Source organism: Nymphalis io, chromosome Z, assembly GCF_905147045.1.
Source record: "Nymphalis io chromosome Z, ilAglIoxx1.1, whole genome shotgun sequence".
NCBI classification, from domain to species: Eukaryota; Metazoa; Arthropoda; class Insecta; order Lepidoptera; family Nymphalidae; genus Nymphalis; species Nymphalis io.
Genome location: NC_065918.1, coordinates 13,694,673 through 13,710,378, shown reverse-complemented (window position 1 = coordinate 13,710,378; position 15,706 = coordinate 13,694,673). Strand labels below are relative to the sequence as shown.

Genomic DNA, 15,706 nt, shown 5'->3' with positions numbered 1-15,706 from the left:
TTTAGCTGACAATAAGTCAAGCCTGGAGGACCCGTGGGGGCAAACGTACCGTGGTGTTCGAGGTAAATTCAAAACCCTCGATGGAAACGCGGCTAATTGAACTCCTCCTGTTCCTGGTTGGGGAAAACTATTTGCCCACCCTGGAAAGCTTCCATCAAGACTGGCTCATTACTCCATGATAAAAGAAGGTGTGGCTCCACACAAGAACTAGCTTAGCTAGAGGGCTATCGCCCTCGATGGATTGAGATCAGAAATACAGCGCCTGGTATAAGGGATTCCTGGGTGGGGAAACAGGGAAGTGGGGAGGAAGAAGTTGTGTATAGCAACAACACCTTCTCCCTGGTATTCTTCATCAAAGCCACTCTTCTCCAAAACGACAAATGCCTTTTAAACGGCCCATTCCCGAGCCCATGGAAGTGGGGCTTGTTGCCAAGGGAGAGACGTCCATTAGACCATTCTTCGGCATACAGGCCAATTGTATTGCTGAATAAGGCGGGCAAGCTCTTCGAGAAGGTTCTCGCTGCTCATCATATTTAAATATTTAGGAAGCGAGGCCTTATCGCGTTTCAGGTGGTTGCGAGTGGATTGATCAACCTCCAAAGCACTGAACGCCTGAACTATGGAGGCGTTGGTCTGAGGGGACGTGGTCCTGGTAGCAACGCTGGATGTAGTATATGCCTTCAACAGCCTTCCCTTCGAGACTATAAGAAGGCACTCCGATACCAAGGGGCACCTTCATATCTCAGAAGGTTGTGAGGGAAGGAGGAGCACCCCCCTCCTCTGGAAGGGGGGTGCTTGCCGACTTGTCCAATTTTAGGTAGGCTGCGATGATCCATACGATATGTTCTCTCGCCAATCCTGTGGTACGTCATCTTCGACTAGCTTTTCCCGGAATGGAATTGTTGAGCTACGTGGACGATAATCTCATTAAGGTAGCTAGGGCGATTTTAAAAGAGGCGACCTGCCCTTTTTTTATTTCTCCCATATAAAGTTGGGGGGGTAAGTAGGGATTGCTGGACTGAAAAACCAACCATACCCATCCATACGACCATACCCATCTGTCTACTAAGAGGTGCCAATGAATAGCCTGCACACGCGACGTGACTCTAAAATTTAAGGGAGTTCCCGGGTACAGGGATCCTCCAGATGTGTGTGCGATACCTCCAGAACCACATCCTTGGGCACGGCTTCGTAATCCAAGATGGCGTCGAGCTGCTGTGTCTCAAAAATGGAGTTATCTGGACCTGATCCTAAACGGAAAATGGTAGTTTAGGCAGCACTTTGTCCAAATGGGCTAAAAGTTCAACAAAGCTGCTGCCGCCTTGGACGGCTTCTTACCTAACGTGGGGGGGGATACATTTTTTTTTCAAGTTGTTGTATCTTTCACATAGACTTCGGCAGCTACCTTGAGGGGGAAGCAGGTTATGTAAGAGTCATACCTACTGAAACTACTGTGATATCCGTCCTCTTCACGATTTGGAGAGACTCCTCAGGGCAGTCTGAAATAGGACATGCAAGACCCCTTTTCACGCACCTACAGCTCTATATTTTAAGGTTCTCGACCTTAAAATATAGAGCTGCCTCTGAGAGGGTCTGCCTGTTTGAAGATAAAAGTAGTTGCTACTAAGCTCTAAATTTTTACAGAAGTGCAGGACTTCTACGGTTAATAATAAACATCAGAAGCGCCTCGTCCTTAACCCGACCCTATGGATCCTAGAGCCATTTACCCAAACCCATCACTTCCAAGAAGAACCCACAACTTCAAAGAACAGCTGCTAGAACCCCTAAGCTTGCTTGAACCCCTAAGCCTAAGTGATGGCTTCGGAACAGCTTAAAAATAGAAAAGCATCTAGGGAAGATGGAATTACGATGAAGCTACTAAAGGCGAAATCCTTTAATAGCACAGCTCAAACACATATTTAATTCTATCATCTTTTTGAGGAAAAGGCATGGAGCAAGAGTGCTTTCGTAATGTAATGGAGTCCTTACAACGATGCCAAATTGATTGTATTTGTATGACACAACTGTTATAACTGTCAAAGTTCAAAATCAGCAGTCTGAAGCTATCCTCATGCAGCGAAAAGTAAGACAAGCAGATGTCATTTATCCTAAATTGTTCACTCATACCATAACTATCATGCTTAAGACTTTGCAAGAGAGGAGTATAAGCCTAATCGGTGAACACCTTTCATATATCATCATCGTGGCAGAAACCGTAGAGGACATGCAGTGTATTAGGCTGAGCAGCTTGGCTGATTATTATGCTGGAATTGGTTTCCTGATGATCATGGACAATACCGAGATAATTTTCAATGAACACGTTAACTCGGAATCAATATCTCTAACAGAGTTCCTCTCGAAGTTGTATGTGGCATTCCGAAAAAGATCTAAAGTTAACGACATAGCCCAAAGGATAAGTAAGCTGAAGCGGCAACTGGCTGGTCTCAAGTGTCGCAGAACTGACAACTCTTGGAGTAGACGTGATCTGGAGTGAAGACCACGCCTTTCCTACGTGACGCTTGCCAAAGCGTCACGTAGGATGGACGTCTCCAGCTAGGTGGACAGACAATATACGCAAAATGGATGGATAAATAATCGAGAGCTGATGATTGAGCTCAATGGCGTGCCATTGAAGAGACCTGTTTCCAGCAGTGGAAAAGAAAGAGATGAAGAAATGTATTTGAAAATGTTTATTATGGAAATGCTATGGACTATGCTTCCACTTAGCTAAATCTTTCTTCAACTGGTTGTACGTTTGTAAATACAATACTCTAAGCACATCAAAGCATAAACAGGCATACCTATAAACATACAGACACACAAAATAGTGCAAAAGTCAGGAAATGGATAAAAAATATAGTTGAATTAAATTATAATGATCTGATCTAAATTTGCATTAATTTGATGTAAATTCATTCAATTTATAGTCTAAAACGCTTACGTTATTGATATATATTATTTAAGTGACCAATTCATTTTCGGTTTACCGTAGTATATCTCGGATAAATGCTTTAATCTATTTATATCATTAAATAATTATTAACCTTTTTATTTTTTCCCTACAGGAGTACTCGCAGGAAGACTCGCAGCAATCTTTACCTGTAGAAGATCCAAGACAACTTGAAAAGGTTATTCTACACCTTGTAACAAACTTGCCATCACCAGACACGCAAAACCCTTGTAAGGGAGAAATTTCATCACATTTGGCTATTATACCTCCGAAGCGAGAACGTATACAAAGGGCGATCGAGAAAAGCTATAGTGTCATTAAAACTATAGATATGGCAGGCAATAGGGAACGGAGGAGCAAAAATTTGCCGTCGACGGTGGAATCAGGAAAAGTCGCACGGAATCAAATGAGTGATATATATTCCCAGGATGATCACTCCGATATTATCAGAGCGCTTTGTCTTGGAATCTGCCAAGGTCCGTCGTGTACGTGTACATCGGAGAGCCCTGAAGGCAATAACCACCCTATATCCCCTACTGAGAACGACCTATACATGAATTATTTTGCGAATACTCCACCTAATACGAGCGTCGACGAGACCAGTTTTAATAATCTGAGCGACTCCCGTGATTTGCCAATAGAGTTTAACATCAACAACTCGAACTTTTCGTCTGATTTATTTTGTGAACAAGAAAGCAAACCATCATATATACAGAACATTGGACAACCCATCAGAACTGAACGGATCAATGAACCAGCTCAGCAAAGCACTAACACTTTCCTCGGATTTTCACCATCAAACTTACATGAGCATCCTGCGGTGTCACCATCGTTTTGTACACCGAACCCATACGTAGACCCGACACCCGGAACATCAGGTTTGAAAAGACAACGTAAAATCGATAATAAGAATATCAACAAAAGAGATGTTAATGTTGGGGGTCGCTCAGAAAGGCTGAATGACACACCTGACTTAGATTTCATGTTAAATTTAGCGAGTAAGTAGCCTTTTCTGAAACCCACATACACGCGCATCCAACTCCTTACAGCGGACGTTAACAATCAGCCTCTCATCATGAAGAATAATTACAATCGATTAAAATTATTATATATTAATTATTTTGTTTCAGTTGAGGATAGCTACTTCCTAGAACGAGGTAGAATTACTCCATCTAACACGATACTGGTGAGTTTTTAATTCTAAGAATATTTCCGTCGCTTTAACTATGAAGACAATATTCTACTATTCGTGCTTATTTTAACTTATCCAGTTGTTCGTCATACACAGACCTGATTAATAATAGTAATTTCTGTTATTGTGTATAATTATGACTAGCTACGGTCTATCTCGGTCGGACTGAAATGTTATGGGAGTGTTATAAAAATATTTTATTGATCATAAAATAAAGGAATCTTAAATGCTTCTTGCAACATGCTCGCGATAAATAACAAGTAGCTCCGCTGTGCTTGTTTCAGGTTAAAACAACGAACAACGCTGAATAAGCTCACAGGGCTAAGCCATTACTAACATCATTTCCATATAAATTTCCACAATTATCAAAATTCATCAGTACATGTTTATACATATAATAAACTCGATGATTTTAGTCAGTGAAGCATCATTTAATTGAATTACTATTTGAATTAGTAATTAGTCAGTAATAATTTTTTCATCGTTAATAAATAAATATATTATCAGTAAATTTCCCTCAAACGGTTTTTTAAAGCTCAAGTAGTCTGTTGCTGTACGTGTAATACAACGTTATTTAATATCAATTCAGTTATGTATATTTTTATTAATGCAACTAAAATTTTTAATGTATTTTTTACATGCAGAGACAATTGTTAGAGGTAAAACCACTCTGATAATCATATTTTAAAATATACACACATCTTTTTTAACAATAATTTGGACAACGAGTTTATAGTCAAAAACTAATTAAAGCTTTTTATTAGTAAAGTTATATTCTAATATCTTACATAGCAACGCGTTGATGCCAAATTTGATGTTTGTATATATTTATTCCTTATATGATTTTTTCAATGCTCAGATAACCTAAATATAGTTAAAGTAAAAGACAATCTTGATCTATAAAAATAAAAGAAAACAAACGTACGTCGTCCTTAATTAGCTGTAACATGTTATACAGAAAAAGGAGAGACAAAGATTTGCAAGTAGATTTGCAATAATCCTGAGTTGGTGCGCCAGCGCAGCGCCATCCGTACTATTATATAATTATATACCATATTATATATTACACTACTTACAGTTGTTGTAAATTTTACATAAGTTTTTTAAAAAAACCATAAATGCTTCAAACAATTTTATATTTAATTTAAGTTAGAAATCTGAATATTTATTTATTTTCAAAAAATTTCACTCGAAACTCGTATTTTCTTTTTATTAGACTATAAACGAAGTTGAAGTAACAACTAAAACAAAATTTCGTTTTGAAAATTCAAGGCTTTGTGAGGCAAAAAGTTTTGTTACTAGTAATAATAGGGTTCTTGCAATCACCCTGTGTAGTTTTCAGTCCGTTTATCTGAGAATTGAAAACTCTATGAGGAATGCTATTGCTGTTTTAATTCTACTTGCTATGGCGATGTTATTATTTTCGCATTATCTTTTTAATATACGAGCAGCAGCTGCGATTGTATTTACATGATCAAGTGAATATTTGTTATCCAATATTTTTTTTAAGATATATCATGTTACTTTTACACAGCTTTTCTTATTTTTGTCGTAATATACAAAGTACAAGTGAAATATGTATGTGTTAACGAGAAGCATGTCTTGGTACAAGATTTCTTAGATTTTTCAATTACCTTTGAGAGAAAAATAAAGGGCTTACACATTATTTTTACGCTTATTTCTTTGTTTACTTTAAAAAAAATTAAATAGAAATATAATAATAAATTGTTGTTTCAAATGTAATAAAGGCAATGCATGTGTGTGGGTAAGCATACAATTGAGTCGTACACAATTGAAGGTTACTATTCTTGAGGAAATTAGGTTTTCCTTTTACGGTACTTTTCTAAAACGGCTTTTATACTTCTTATCTACTTTCTTTTAGATATCAGTCATTGCTGCATTTACACCTTAAAAGATATTAGTTTTGGTTTTTACTTTTGTAAAACTAAATGAAACCTTTGATTATATATGACTCACTTAAGACTACATTATATACGATTATCATTCTGAAACACCTGCAATCTTCGACATTGCAGTTGACATTATATTAACAGATAATATATATCTGTTAATACAATGTGATAATATATATCTGTTAAAATATGCAATTATTTTAATTTTTTTAACATAACATTATTAATTATTATATCGCTGCTTATCCTCGTTTGTTGAATGAATATTTTGATATGAATGATTAAAGTAAACTAGTGATTTTCCTTTATTATTATACCGATATCGTATGTCAATGTTCGCTTTTGTATCTCAAGAAACGGTAATTTTATTTTAATATAGGAAATACATCAAATAATTTATTACAGGGTGACGATGAACTGGTAAACACCATAAATAGAATTGAAGCAGAAGACGGTGTTGATAGTCGAAATTTGGTTGATTGTTTTTCGGAAACCGAAGATGTTGAAACTGAAACTGTAAGACTGAACTGTGAAATTGAACGTTTGAAAAAATCCTCGAGAAAATCCAGAAATAAAAAGAGAGCTAGTGGCCGCAGAAATAATCATACCGATATTTACGAATTTAAGGATGACGAAACAAACTAGTGTAAAGCCTCTTAAGTGTCTACGTGATGGTTTCATTGACCGGGACATTCAGACACTTAGGATATAAAAATAAGACTCTTACACTAAAGACTATAGACTAACTGTTATATGAAAGAACAATTATTAGTGATAATGCAAATTGTGATTGACATAAATGTCAGAAAAAGATATGAATTCAAATTTTACGCTAGATTCCTAAATAGTATTTAAGTTATAAACAAACTTCAGACTAAATATTTGATTATCAGATATCAACAATAGAAGATAAATAAAAATATATTAAATAAATAGATATCGCAAAAAAATAATTCAATCCCATTAATGATATTATTGCCATGCTTAATACAAAAATCGATTATAAGATCAATGAATTTAATAGTATATCAATTTTAAATTGAAAAATAAAGTCCTTTACATAATAACTTCGAGTTAAATATCTAAAATTATAATGCGGAGTAGTAAAGTAGTATACAGACATTTTTATAAAATACAAACTTAAAATAAAAAGAACAAAATACACATTACAAATTTAAAGCAGAAACACGCCGTCTAAAAGATTGTCCTGTGGCATTCATAGCTACGAAATAATATACATATGTGTGTAATAAAAATGTAAAAGTTAAAAAATGCGCAGTAGAAAAATATATTTTAATTGTAGTGCATAAATAACTTTATTATATAATAATAAAGCTATTGATCTTAAGCTGACTATATAATTTGATATCATCTAGAATATTGTAGTGTATGTATACACTATAATACACCTTAGTGATACAGTGTTAGGCATAAGTGAAGAAAATTATAAAAGTAAACACATATTGGACATTGTGATAATTAAAAATGTGAACTAATAGTAAAGACTTTTAAACTTAAAAACTTTAATCAAAACATTAGTTTATTATACAAGCATAAAATTAAAATTGATAAGGAATTTGATGTAAAGCAGAAAGCTAGAGAACTAAACGAAAATAATAACGACATCTATAATGGCTGTAACAAATTACAGAAAGTTAAATACATACATAAGAGATATTTGATGACAAATCAACAATCAATAAATAAACATAAGATACGTACATTTGAAAACAAATTTATAAGTTTTAGATATATTAAATACTAAATTTAAATAAGATAGTATTTACAGTATAAAAATAAATTTGGAAAATGTTTAGAAACAGGATGAAGCTTAAAAGATCGTAATACAAACTACATGAAAAATAAAAAAATATGTTCTTTAAGATCATCAAAATTAACAAGCAACCTGATAAATAAAATTAAAATATTTCTGATTTTTCTAATGAAAAAAAGAGCTTCTATTAAGAACGAGGATAATAAATTCTGACTGAATGTCAGAACAAACTATATATACATATACTATACATACATTAGTGAAAATATTGAGCAGCAATTAGAGATAGAAGACTAAAGAGGATAAAGATTATTAAACAACAAAACTCTTGGAAATTATAACAGAAAGAAATTATTTATCATTGAACAAAATAGGTACTAGAATAAGTATTTTTAGTGAAATCAACTATGGAGTTTTTCCTAAAAAACTTATCTAGACTAAGCAGTTAGACTAAGTACTGAAATAATTATCGAAAAGGAATTAGTACGTCGATTGACTTAGTACAACGAAATCATTTTGATTATTGAAATGAACGTTAAAATGTATAGTGATTTCTTTGTGAAACCATTACATAATTAAATATCTCATACTTATACAAATATTGATAAATAAACTTTAAAAATTGACCTGTGATATAGAAAATCTGGTTATATTGAAAATGTAACGACATTGTATTATAATTTATCTAAAGCAAATGAAAATGAAATATTTCAATATAAAAAAAAATGATAGTGATGCGAGTTTATTCGTGAATATCTTTAAATTATTCTTATTGTATCGATAGTGTAACTATCATAATTATATAACTTTCAAGATCAAATTATTCTTAAAACATAAAACACTTAATATTGACAGTATGTATACCTCTCGTTAAATTGTAGGTAGATTAAAAAGAAAAAAATTATTACACTATTGCAATTAACGTTAAACAATACAATTGTGCTCTAAATTTAATCATTGTGTTAAAATAAATTTTGTGAGTGGACTCGTACATAATTAATATACGCACAATATTAAATGACTACAATAAATTAAAATTTCATTATAAATATTTCGAAATATGTTTCGAATGGTATAACTAATCGGAACAATTTATGCAAATATGTTTCTACAAAAAATAATTAATCAATAAACAGGGTTGAAAACAAAAAAAAAATGTTTTAGTGACGGTACAACTTTCACTAAAAGTTAGTATTTAAAATGTTTGTTAGTTTGTTTCTTGTATGCCTACCAAAGGAAATTGTATATACTTGGTTTACTATTTTTTTAACTCTTTTATAAATTATAATTAGGATATTTGGAATTTTTACACTAAATGATTATATATTTTATTATTATATTGACAATCTTATTAACTCGAAGTTATTATTTATATTATTTTAGAATATACTTATTATGTATTTAGCCGTGTGGTTCCGGCAGAGCAGAATAGAACCACCCCATCTCTACCCGCGGGTGTCGTAAGAGGCGACTAAGGGAATTTTTTGAGGCCAATCAATCAATCGAATAAACGCCCCAATAACCCGTTTGGTATCGGGAAATAAAAATACCCACGAAATAATTCCCAAGCCTCTTTGGGAATTATTTCATTCTGGCGTCAGGCGGCTGGCCGTAAAAGTATGTTAAATTTCTTTTTGTTTTCTTTTTGGATACATTTTAACCCAATTATTATAATAATTTCCTCCTTAATTTAATAAAATTTTTATAAGCTTCAAATTATTTGAAAACAAAAATACACACTTCTGATTTCAATACAATGTCTTTTCACGTTGTCAAAATTGTATTTGTTAGAGCAACGTACTAATTTTAATTATTACTAGTATTTACAAATAAATCTTTTATTTATTCAATTCAAATATTATATTATCATGATGACATTTGCTCTATGGTCATCAAATAATTTGATGTTTAAAATATTTAGGCTACTTGTGCAAAAACAGAATAATCTTTCTCATACTGTCTGTTATCTGTCTCGTTTATTAATAATATTTGGTGCTTTTTTCTTAGTATAGATAATATTTAGTTTATATTTTAAATATTATTATAATACTTATTTAAGGAATTATGTTAAGTGGGTATAACATAAGAATACCAAATATTGTTTTAATTATAATTTTTAATTGTAATCTCGTTAGAATAAGTCCGAACTTTATTTGCCAAAGGCGTTTTTTTCATTTGCTGTTTACAGATTTCATATTTCACATACTAGTCAAAATTCGACTGTTTGTATATATTAATTTTAAAATTAATGTACAATTAAATTGCACATAATTCGTTATAGCCTACATGGTTTATACGCAAAGACTTTATAAATAATCTTATGATATTTTCGAATTATTGGTTACGGTTTGGATGTATTAGCATTTGTTAATATTTAAAAATATACTTTCACTATGTTTGTTACTTGTAATGTATATTTTTTATATTTTGTTATCGTTAATTTTCAGTTCATTTTTTATTTCATTTATTTACTTAAGGTTTTCGATTATAGTTTATTAGTTTCTCCTTATACACCCAATACCGGTTACGATTTAATTTAATTTCTATATTGGTCTGGGTAAGTTAAATTAGTTTTATCTTCAAGCTTACGTTGCTACTAATCTCGTTTTTTGAAACGAATAATTAGTAAGCAAAAGTAAGTAGGTTCAAGTTTAAAACATTTGCAATATCTTTTTCATTTACATTATAAAGAATAGCTTATCTACGTGCTTCATTTTATAACAAATATATTACATATTTACATATTGTTTGCTAAATAATATCGATATACTCTCCTTTATTCTTTTATTTTTTTGTGTTTCTACCATTACAATACCTTGATTTTGCTATGAGCTGTTGGAAAATTATCATAAGTCGAATTCTTATTGGTCGGAATAAGAATTGACTTATGAATATTCAAATTTTTAATTCTGTGTAATTTGTGTTTATAAAAATTTCAGGCTAATGAAGATTATTTTATGTTTTGTTATTGTATTTCTATTATATGTTTTCTGAATATGTTATTATAGGCTATGTATTTTTTTTTTAAATTTATTACACTTGAGTCAACAAGAGCTGCTTAATCTTTCGATTGACCAAGGGAAGGAATCAGAGTCGCAATGTGACGAATATAACACATGTCAGCAAATTTTCTAAAAAAGGTTGTTATTTTTTATGATTGACAATATTGGGTCTTTAAAAAGAAGAATACTAATTCTTGATATGTTTTTACAGTAGTGGAGAATTTCGTCGTCACACTTCACCATCATACCGCCACGTCGGGAATGTAAAAAAACAAACCACGATCTGATCCATGTTAACAGGACGGCCAGGTGAAACTAAAATGTACGAAATATTTGTGTTAAAAATGGAAAGTAAGTTGTCGTATTATACGACGATATATTCACGCGTTTATTTGTCTGTATGTTACGAAAAGAGCTTAACGCTTTAATGACAAACCGATCTTGATATATCGTCTTAGGATGTATTCTGTCATCAATGGTCGGACGCAGGTCCAGCGATTTACCCTATGACCAAAAGAGTACGTGCCCTAGGGGTCATACATCATCGTTTGAGTTTGTTTAGTAATTATGTCTAGTTATAAAAGGCTCGTAGGTTCGAGTTCCAGGTTGAATTAGCAAAATATATTAGTTTCCCTTGAGCCTAATCTCTCTCTTACAATTCTCGTTGAGAGTGCAACCGTCCTTTCCCTATTATAACCGCTGCGCCATTTACTCATAAACTTTTTTTTCTATGATTATTTATGTAACTTATAATATTCTATTATATTTTGAATGTATATATGTATATTTATTTTTTATTTATTTTATTATTGTACGCGTTATTTGCGCACTGCGAAATATTAATAATAATCATTTGATGGTATGCGAATTTTATATTTATCTATTTTATTATAAAGATTTATATTTAAAATTATTCATATTAGTAGTAAACAGTGTTATTTTAAACATTTTTTTCTTGTTACAGGCAGGCTTAGATCTGCGACATCGGTTGGTGAAAAAGCCAGAACCGTTACCTTGTTATTCAAGTTTCCTGACACCAGCGTAAGACCGTAGTGCGAATGTTTAACGATATGGACGTTTATTAAACTTCAAAAAATATATATTTAAATTAAGAAAATGTAGCATTAGGAGTTTTAAAAATTACATTTATTTAAGTAGTGTAGATAATGGCTATAAATTTATAAGACTATAAATGAATATAAAACAGCAAATGATGTTAATAATTTATTTTACATATATCGAACGAATATATTAGGTAATAATAATTGTAATTAAATTTTAACCAAATATCAGTAGTAATATTAATATTTAATCTCAATTTTTAAATTTTCAGTAGTAATTAATTAGCGTTGATAATTAATTGTATTGAAATAGTATTGGTGTTATTCGATAGAGTTTAAAGTTAAATTGTAGCAGGTCTGTGGAGAAGGTCGATATGGTATGTAAGGCAGCCTTAATCCAATCGAAGACGTGTCGCTTAAAATGTTTTTTTACTTTTAATATTTTATCATTTTTGTGTGAATCAATAATACACTAGGTGGAAGGGACGTCCCTTCCACCTAGTGTATTATTTATGTGCAAGCCCACCTGGGGAGTTACCCACTGATCAGTTGTTCTATCGCATATTAGCTATACTGCTATCTGACGGTAGAATAACTAAACATAACCCAGGAATTCTTTGTAATTATGTGTTCTTGTTTATGGCGAATGAATCAGTTCTATTTGGCAAAAGGGACATAACACCTCAGATCCCATGGTTGACAACGAATTCGTTATTTGAGGAACATTCGTATGCATACAAACACGTACGTGACCTTTTCCATACGTTGAAACTAAAATCTGCGCATGCGCCGATATTTTTCACTACACTAACAACACTACTATTAATTTGCACTTCAATCAGTTAAATACGAAGTCCTAATAATTTAAAAAAGCAATGCGCAGGCGGTACTGAATTCCTTCGATACGAACTTCCAAATTGCTTCGAAAGAAAAACTACCGATTCAATATCGAAAGATTTCATATATTTTTATTATTTCGTAACATTATTATTTTAACTAATTAATTAAAATTAATTTTCCTATAAGAACTCATTGCAAAATAAGTAACCGTCTCAAATATTCCATATACAAATTGACATTTAACTTACACCATAAATTTCTGGACATACACAATTTGTTTGTTAATTATAACAGATTTTCTCTTAATTATGAAAACATTGTAGTGGTTCTCGATATTTTGGTCGTCGGAGAACCAAATCAAAGAAAAAAGTAAAGCATTTTCGCGTGGATGACCTGTTCAATTCACGTTTTGCGATTGTAACGACCACGGATTGCGGACCACTGATGTCCCTGCGTGGACATTCTTCGGCTGCTTACTGTTAGCTGAATATCCATCTTCAGGACGTCGCCGTCTATGAGTAGCTAATAATTAACTTTAAAATATGTTTTAATTAATTCATAATTAATATATTCTAAAAACCTTTACTATTATTAAATGTAGTCGTGTAGCGACCGTAGATTTGAACACGTATTTACGTAGAAAATTTATTAAAAAAAAAATTAGAAATTTAATTAATAAATCTTACTAACTAATATCTCACTGATGGCTGATCTCAAGTAACAGATATGATGGTTTTTTTTTTTTTTTGTTTTATAATGGTCATCGTCTTTGGTGAAGATGACCTGATGATTTACGAGTACCAACAGAAAATAGTAGAACTTCATACTAAAATCCATAAATAAATATATATTTTATTTGATTATAAAAAATGCTTCGCATAATATGTATATGTGTTGCTCTACTAACTCTCGTAATACTTAAGAGTAAATTGTAAAATCGAAAGGCATGGTTCAAAGTTACTATTATTAAAAATAATTATCGTTAAAATTTTCGATAGTTATTAAATTTTAATCATTGACAAATGACATGCAAAATATAATTGATGTAAGTAATTGTTGGGTAAAGAAGAATGAAGTATATTTTTGGAAAAACATTGAATATTTGATTTATGCTTTTCATTTTAAAGATATTTAAATATTTTCTGCAAATAATTATTCACAAATGTACAAAATTTAATTTTATAAATGGAATCTATTTTTTTAAAAACTTAAACGGAAGCAGGGACTGGCCTTATAAACCTTAAATTAAAATACAATATCATATTAGCTACAGACATTTCTTATTATATTTTTTTAATGATTGTTATGGTGGTGATAGATATTGTAGGGATTTAAATGATCTGTAGAGGAAAATATATCATATTATGCATATTATGTAATTTTAGTCCTTAAATAAATGTTATAACAGTTATGTATACCAAATAGTACGTAAGAGTAATTCCGTAAATTGAATGTTCTAGTTTGTTGTTTAATAACCGACTACGGTCAAGTGAAATTTTAATTCATGTGTGAGCCCGCATGACTTAAAATTAAGATTTGCTTCTTCGTAGTCGATTTATTAATATTAAAAGATTAATAATTAAAATAAATATTATTCCAAATCTAATTCATAAATAGTATGATTGCACTTACGATATAATACTGGATACTACTTAAATTAAATTTTGAAATGTAATACTTATTCTATGTAATGATTAAATAGATATCCAAAAATGCGATGTTTTATTTTAATATCTATTTTAAATAATTACTTTTTATTTATCGTAAAGGAAATACTTCCTGTTTTGAAATTCAAATACATTATTGATTTTTTATGACATATATTTAACTTATTTTCAAAATACTGCTACCGGTTTTACTAGAAGTAACCGGTGAGTTAAACTCGTCAGATTTTTTTCCATAAACACAATTTTGTTATTCAATAAAATTACTATTTTTTCTATTATATATTTATCAATTGTAAATTTCACAAAAACTTATAAATGTTATAAATTTTTAACATTTATAACTTTTCTTTGGCAAACTGGGTTAGCGGAAGCACCCTTCTCACGCCCCTTTTTTTTTTATATTCGCCGGGAGGGCAAATGACTCTACTCCACCTGATGGTAAGTGGTAGTAGAGTCCAAACGCGACGACGGCCAGTACAGACGGGAAAAATGTTCTGCACTAGCCGCCTTCGCCTTGCCGGCCCGCAAGATGCCCCTTCACACCTCGTTTGAAGGAACCCGGGTTGTAAGAGGAGGGGAACACGTGAGCTGTAAGGAATTCCATTTTTTGGAAGTGCGACAAAGAAAGGAGTTGCCAAATTTCTTTATTCGCGATGGAATTGATGTCACAGTTAGGTGGTGACATCAAGAACCAGCTCGCGTGGACTTAAGCAGGAAGGGGGAAGCAGGAATTAGAGAGAATAATTCCTCAGAGCACTCGCCGTGATACAGTCGATAGAAAGCGCTCAGTGCTGCTATCTCACGACGCAATTCTAAAGGTTCAAGGGTGTTTGTGACCTTTACGTCGCCAATAATGCGTACGGCACGTCGCTGCAACCGGTCCAAGGCCTCAAGTAGGTACTTAGCGGAGCCATCCCAAAGATGCGAGCAATATTCCACGCAAGACCGTACCTGTGTTTTGTACAGCAGGCACAGTTGTTGTGGCGTGAAAAAGCGCCGCACCTTGTTCAGAACTCCGAGTTTCCGTGAAGCTGTTTTTATAACAGCCTCGATGTAATCCCTTGGACTAAGGTCGCAGCGAACGTCAATCCCCAGCATGGCGATTTTGCTTTGCATCACCAGCGGTGTACCACAGAGGGAGGGAAGAGGGGAAAATGTTGACTTTTTCGCCGTGAGAGCGCATACCTGTGTTTTCTTGGCATTAAACTCAACAAGATTATCAGAGCCCCATTTGGCGATGAGCTCTAACGTCCTATCGAGTTCAATGACAAGATCCTTCCGCCTCTCCTCAATTTCCGCTCGCCCAG

At 32.4% G+C, this 15,706-nt stretch overlaps 1 protein-coding gene across 4 annotated transcripts in view; it reads left to right on the top strand.

Annotated features, from left to right (window-relative positions):
- The window catches only part of LOC126780474 (hypoxia-inducible factor 1-alpha-like), an 87,056-nt gene extending 72,661 nt beyond the window's left edge, over nt 1-14,395 (top strand). The window contains exons 8-10 of one of the 4 annotated variants that reach the window (XM_050504992.1): nt 3,066-3,828; nt 4,081-4,136; nt 11,796-14,395. In XM_050504992.1, coding sequence (XP_050360949.1) covers nt 3,066-3,828; nt 4,081-4,136; nt 11,796-11,876 — 900 coding nt within the window. In that variant the 3' untranslated portion in view covers nt 11,877-14,395. Of the gene's footprint in view, nt 1-3,065; nt 3,949-4,080; nt 4,137-6,460; nt 9,616-11,795 lie in introns of those variants that run through there. The other 3 variants (XM_050504991.1, XM_050504990.1, XM_050504988.1) reach the window with 3 other exon arrangements.
- The last annotated feature ends 1,311 nt before the right edge of the window (nt 14,396-15,706 follow it).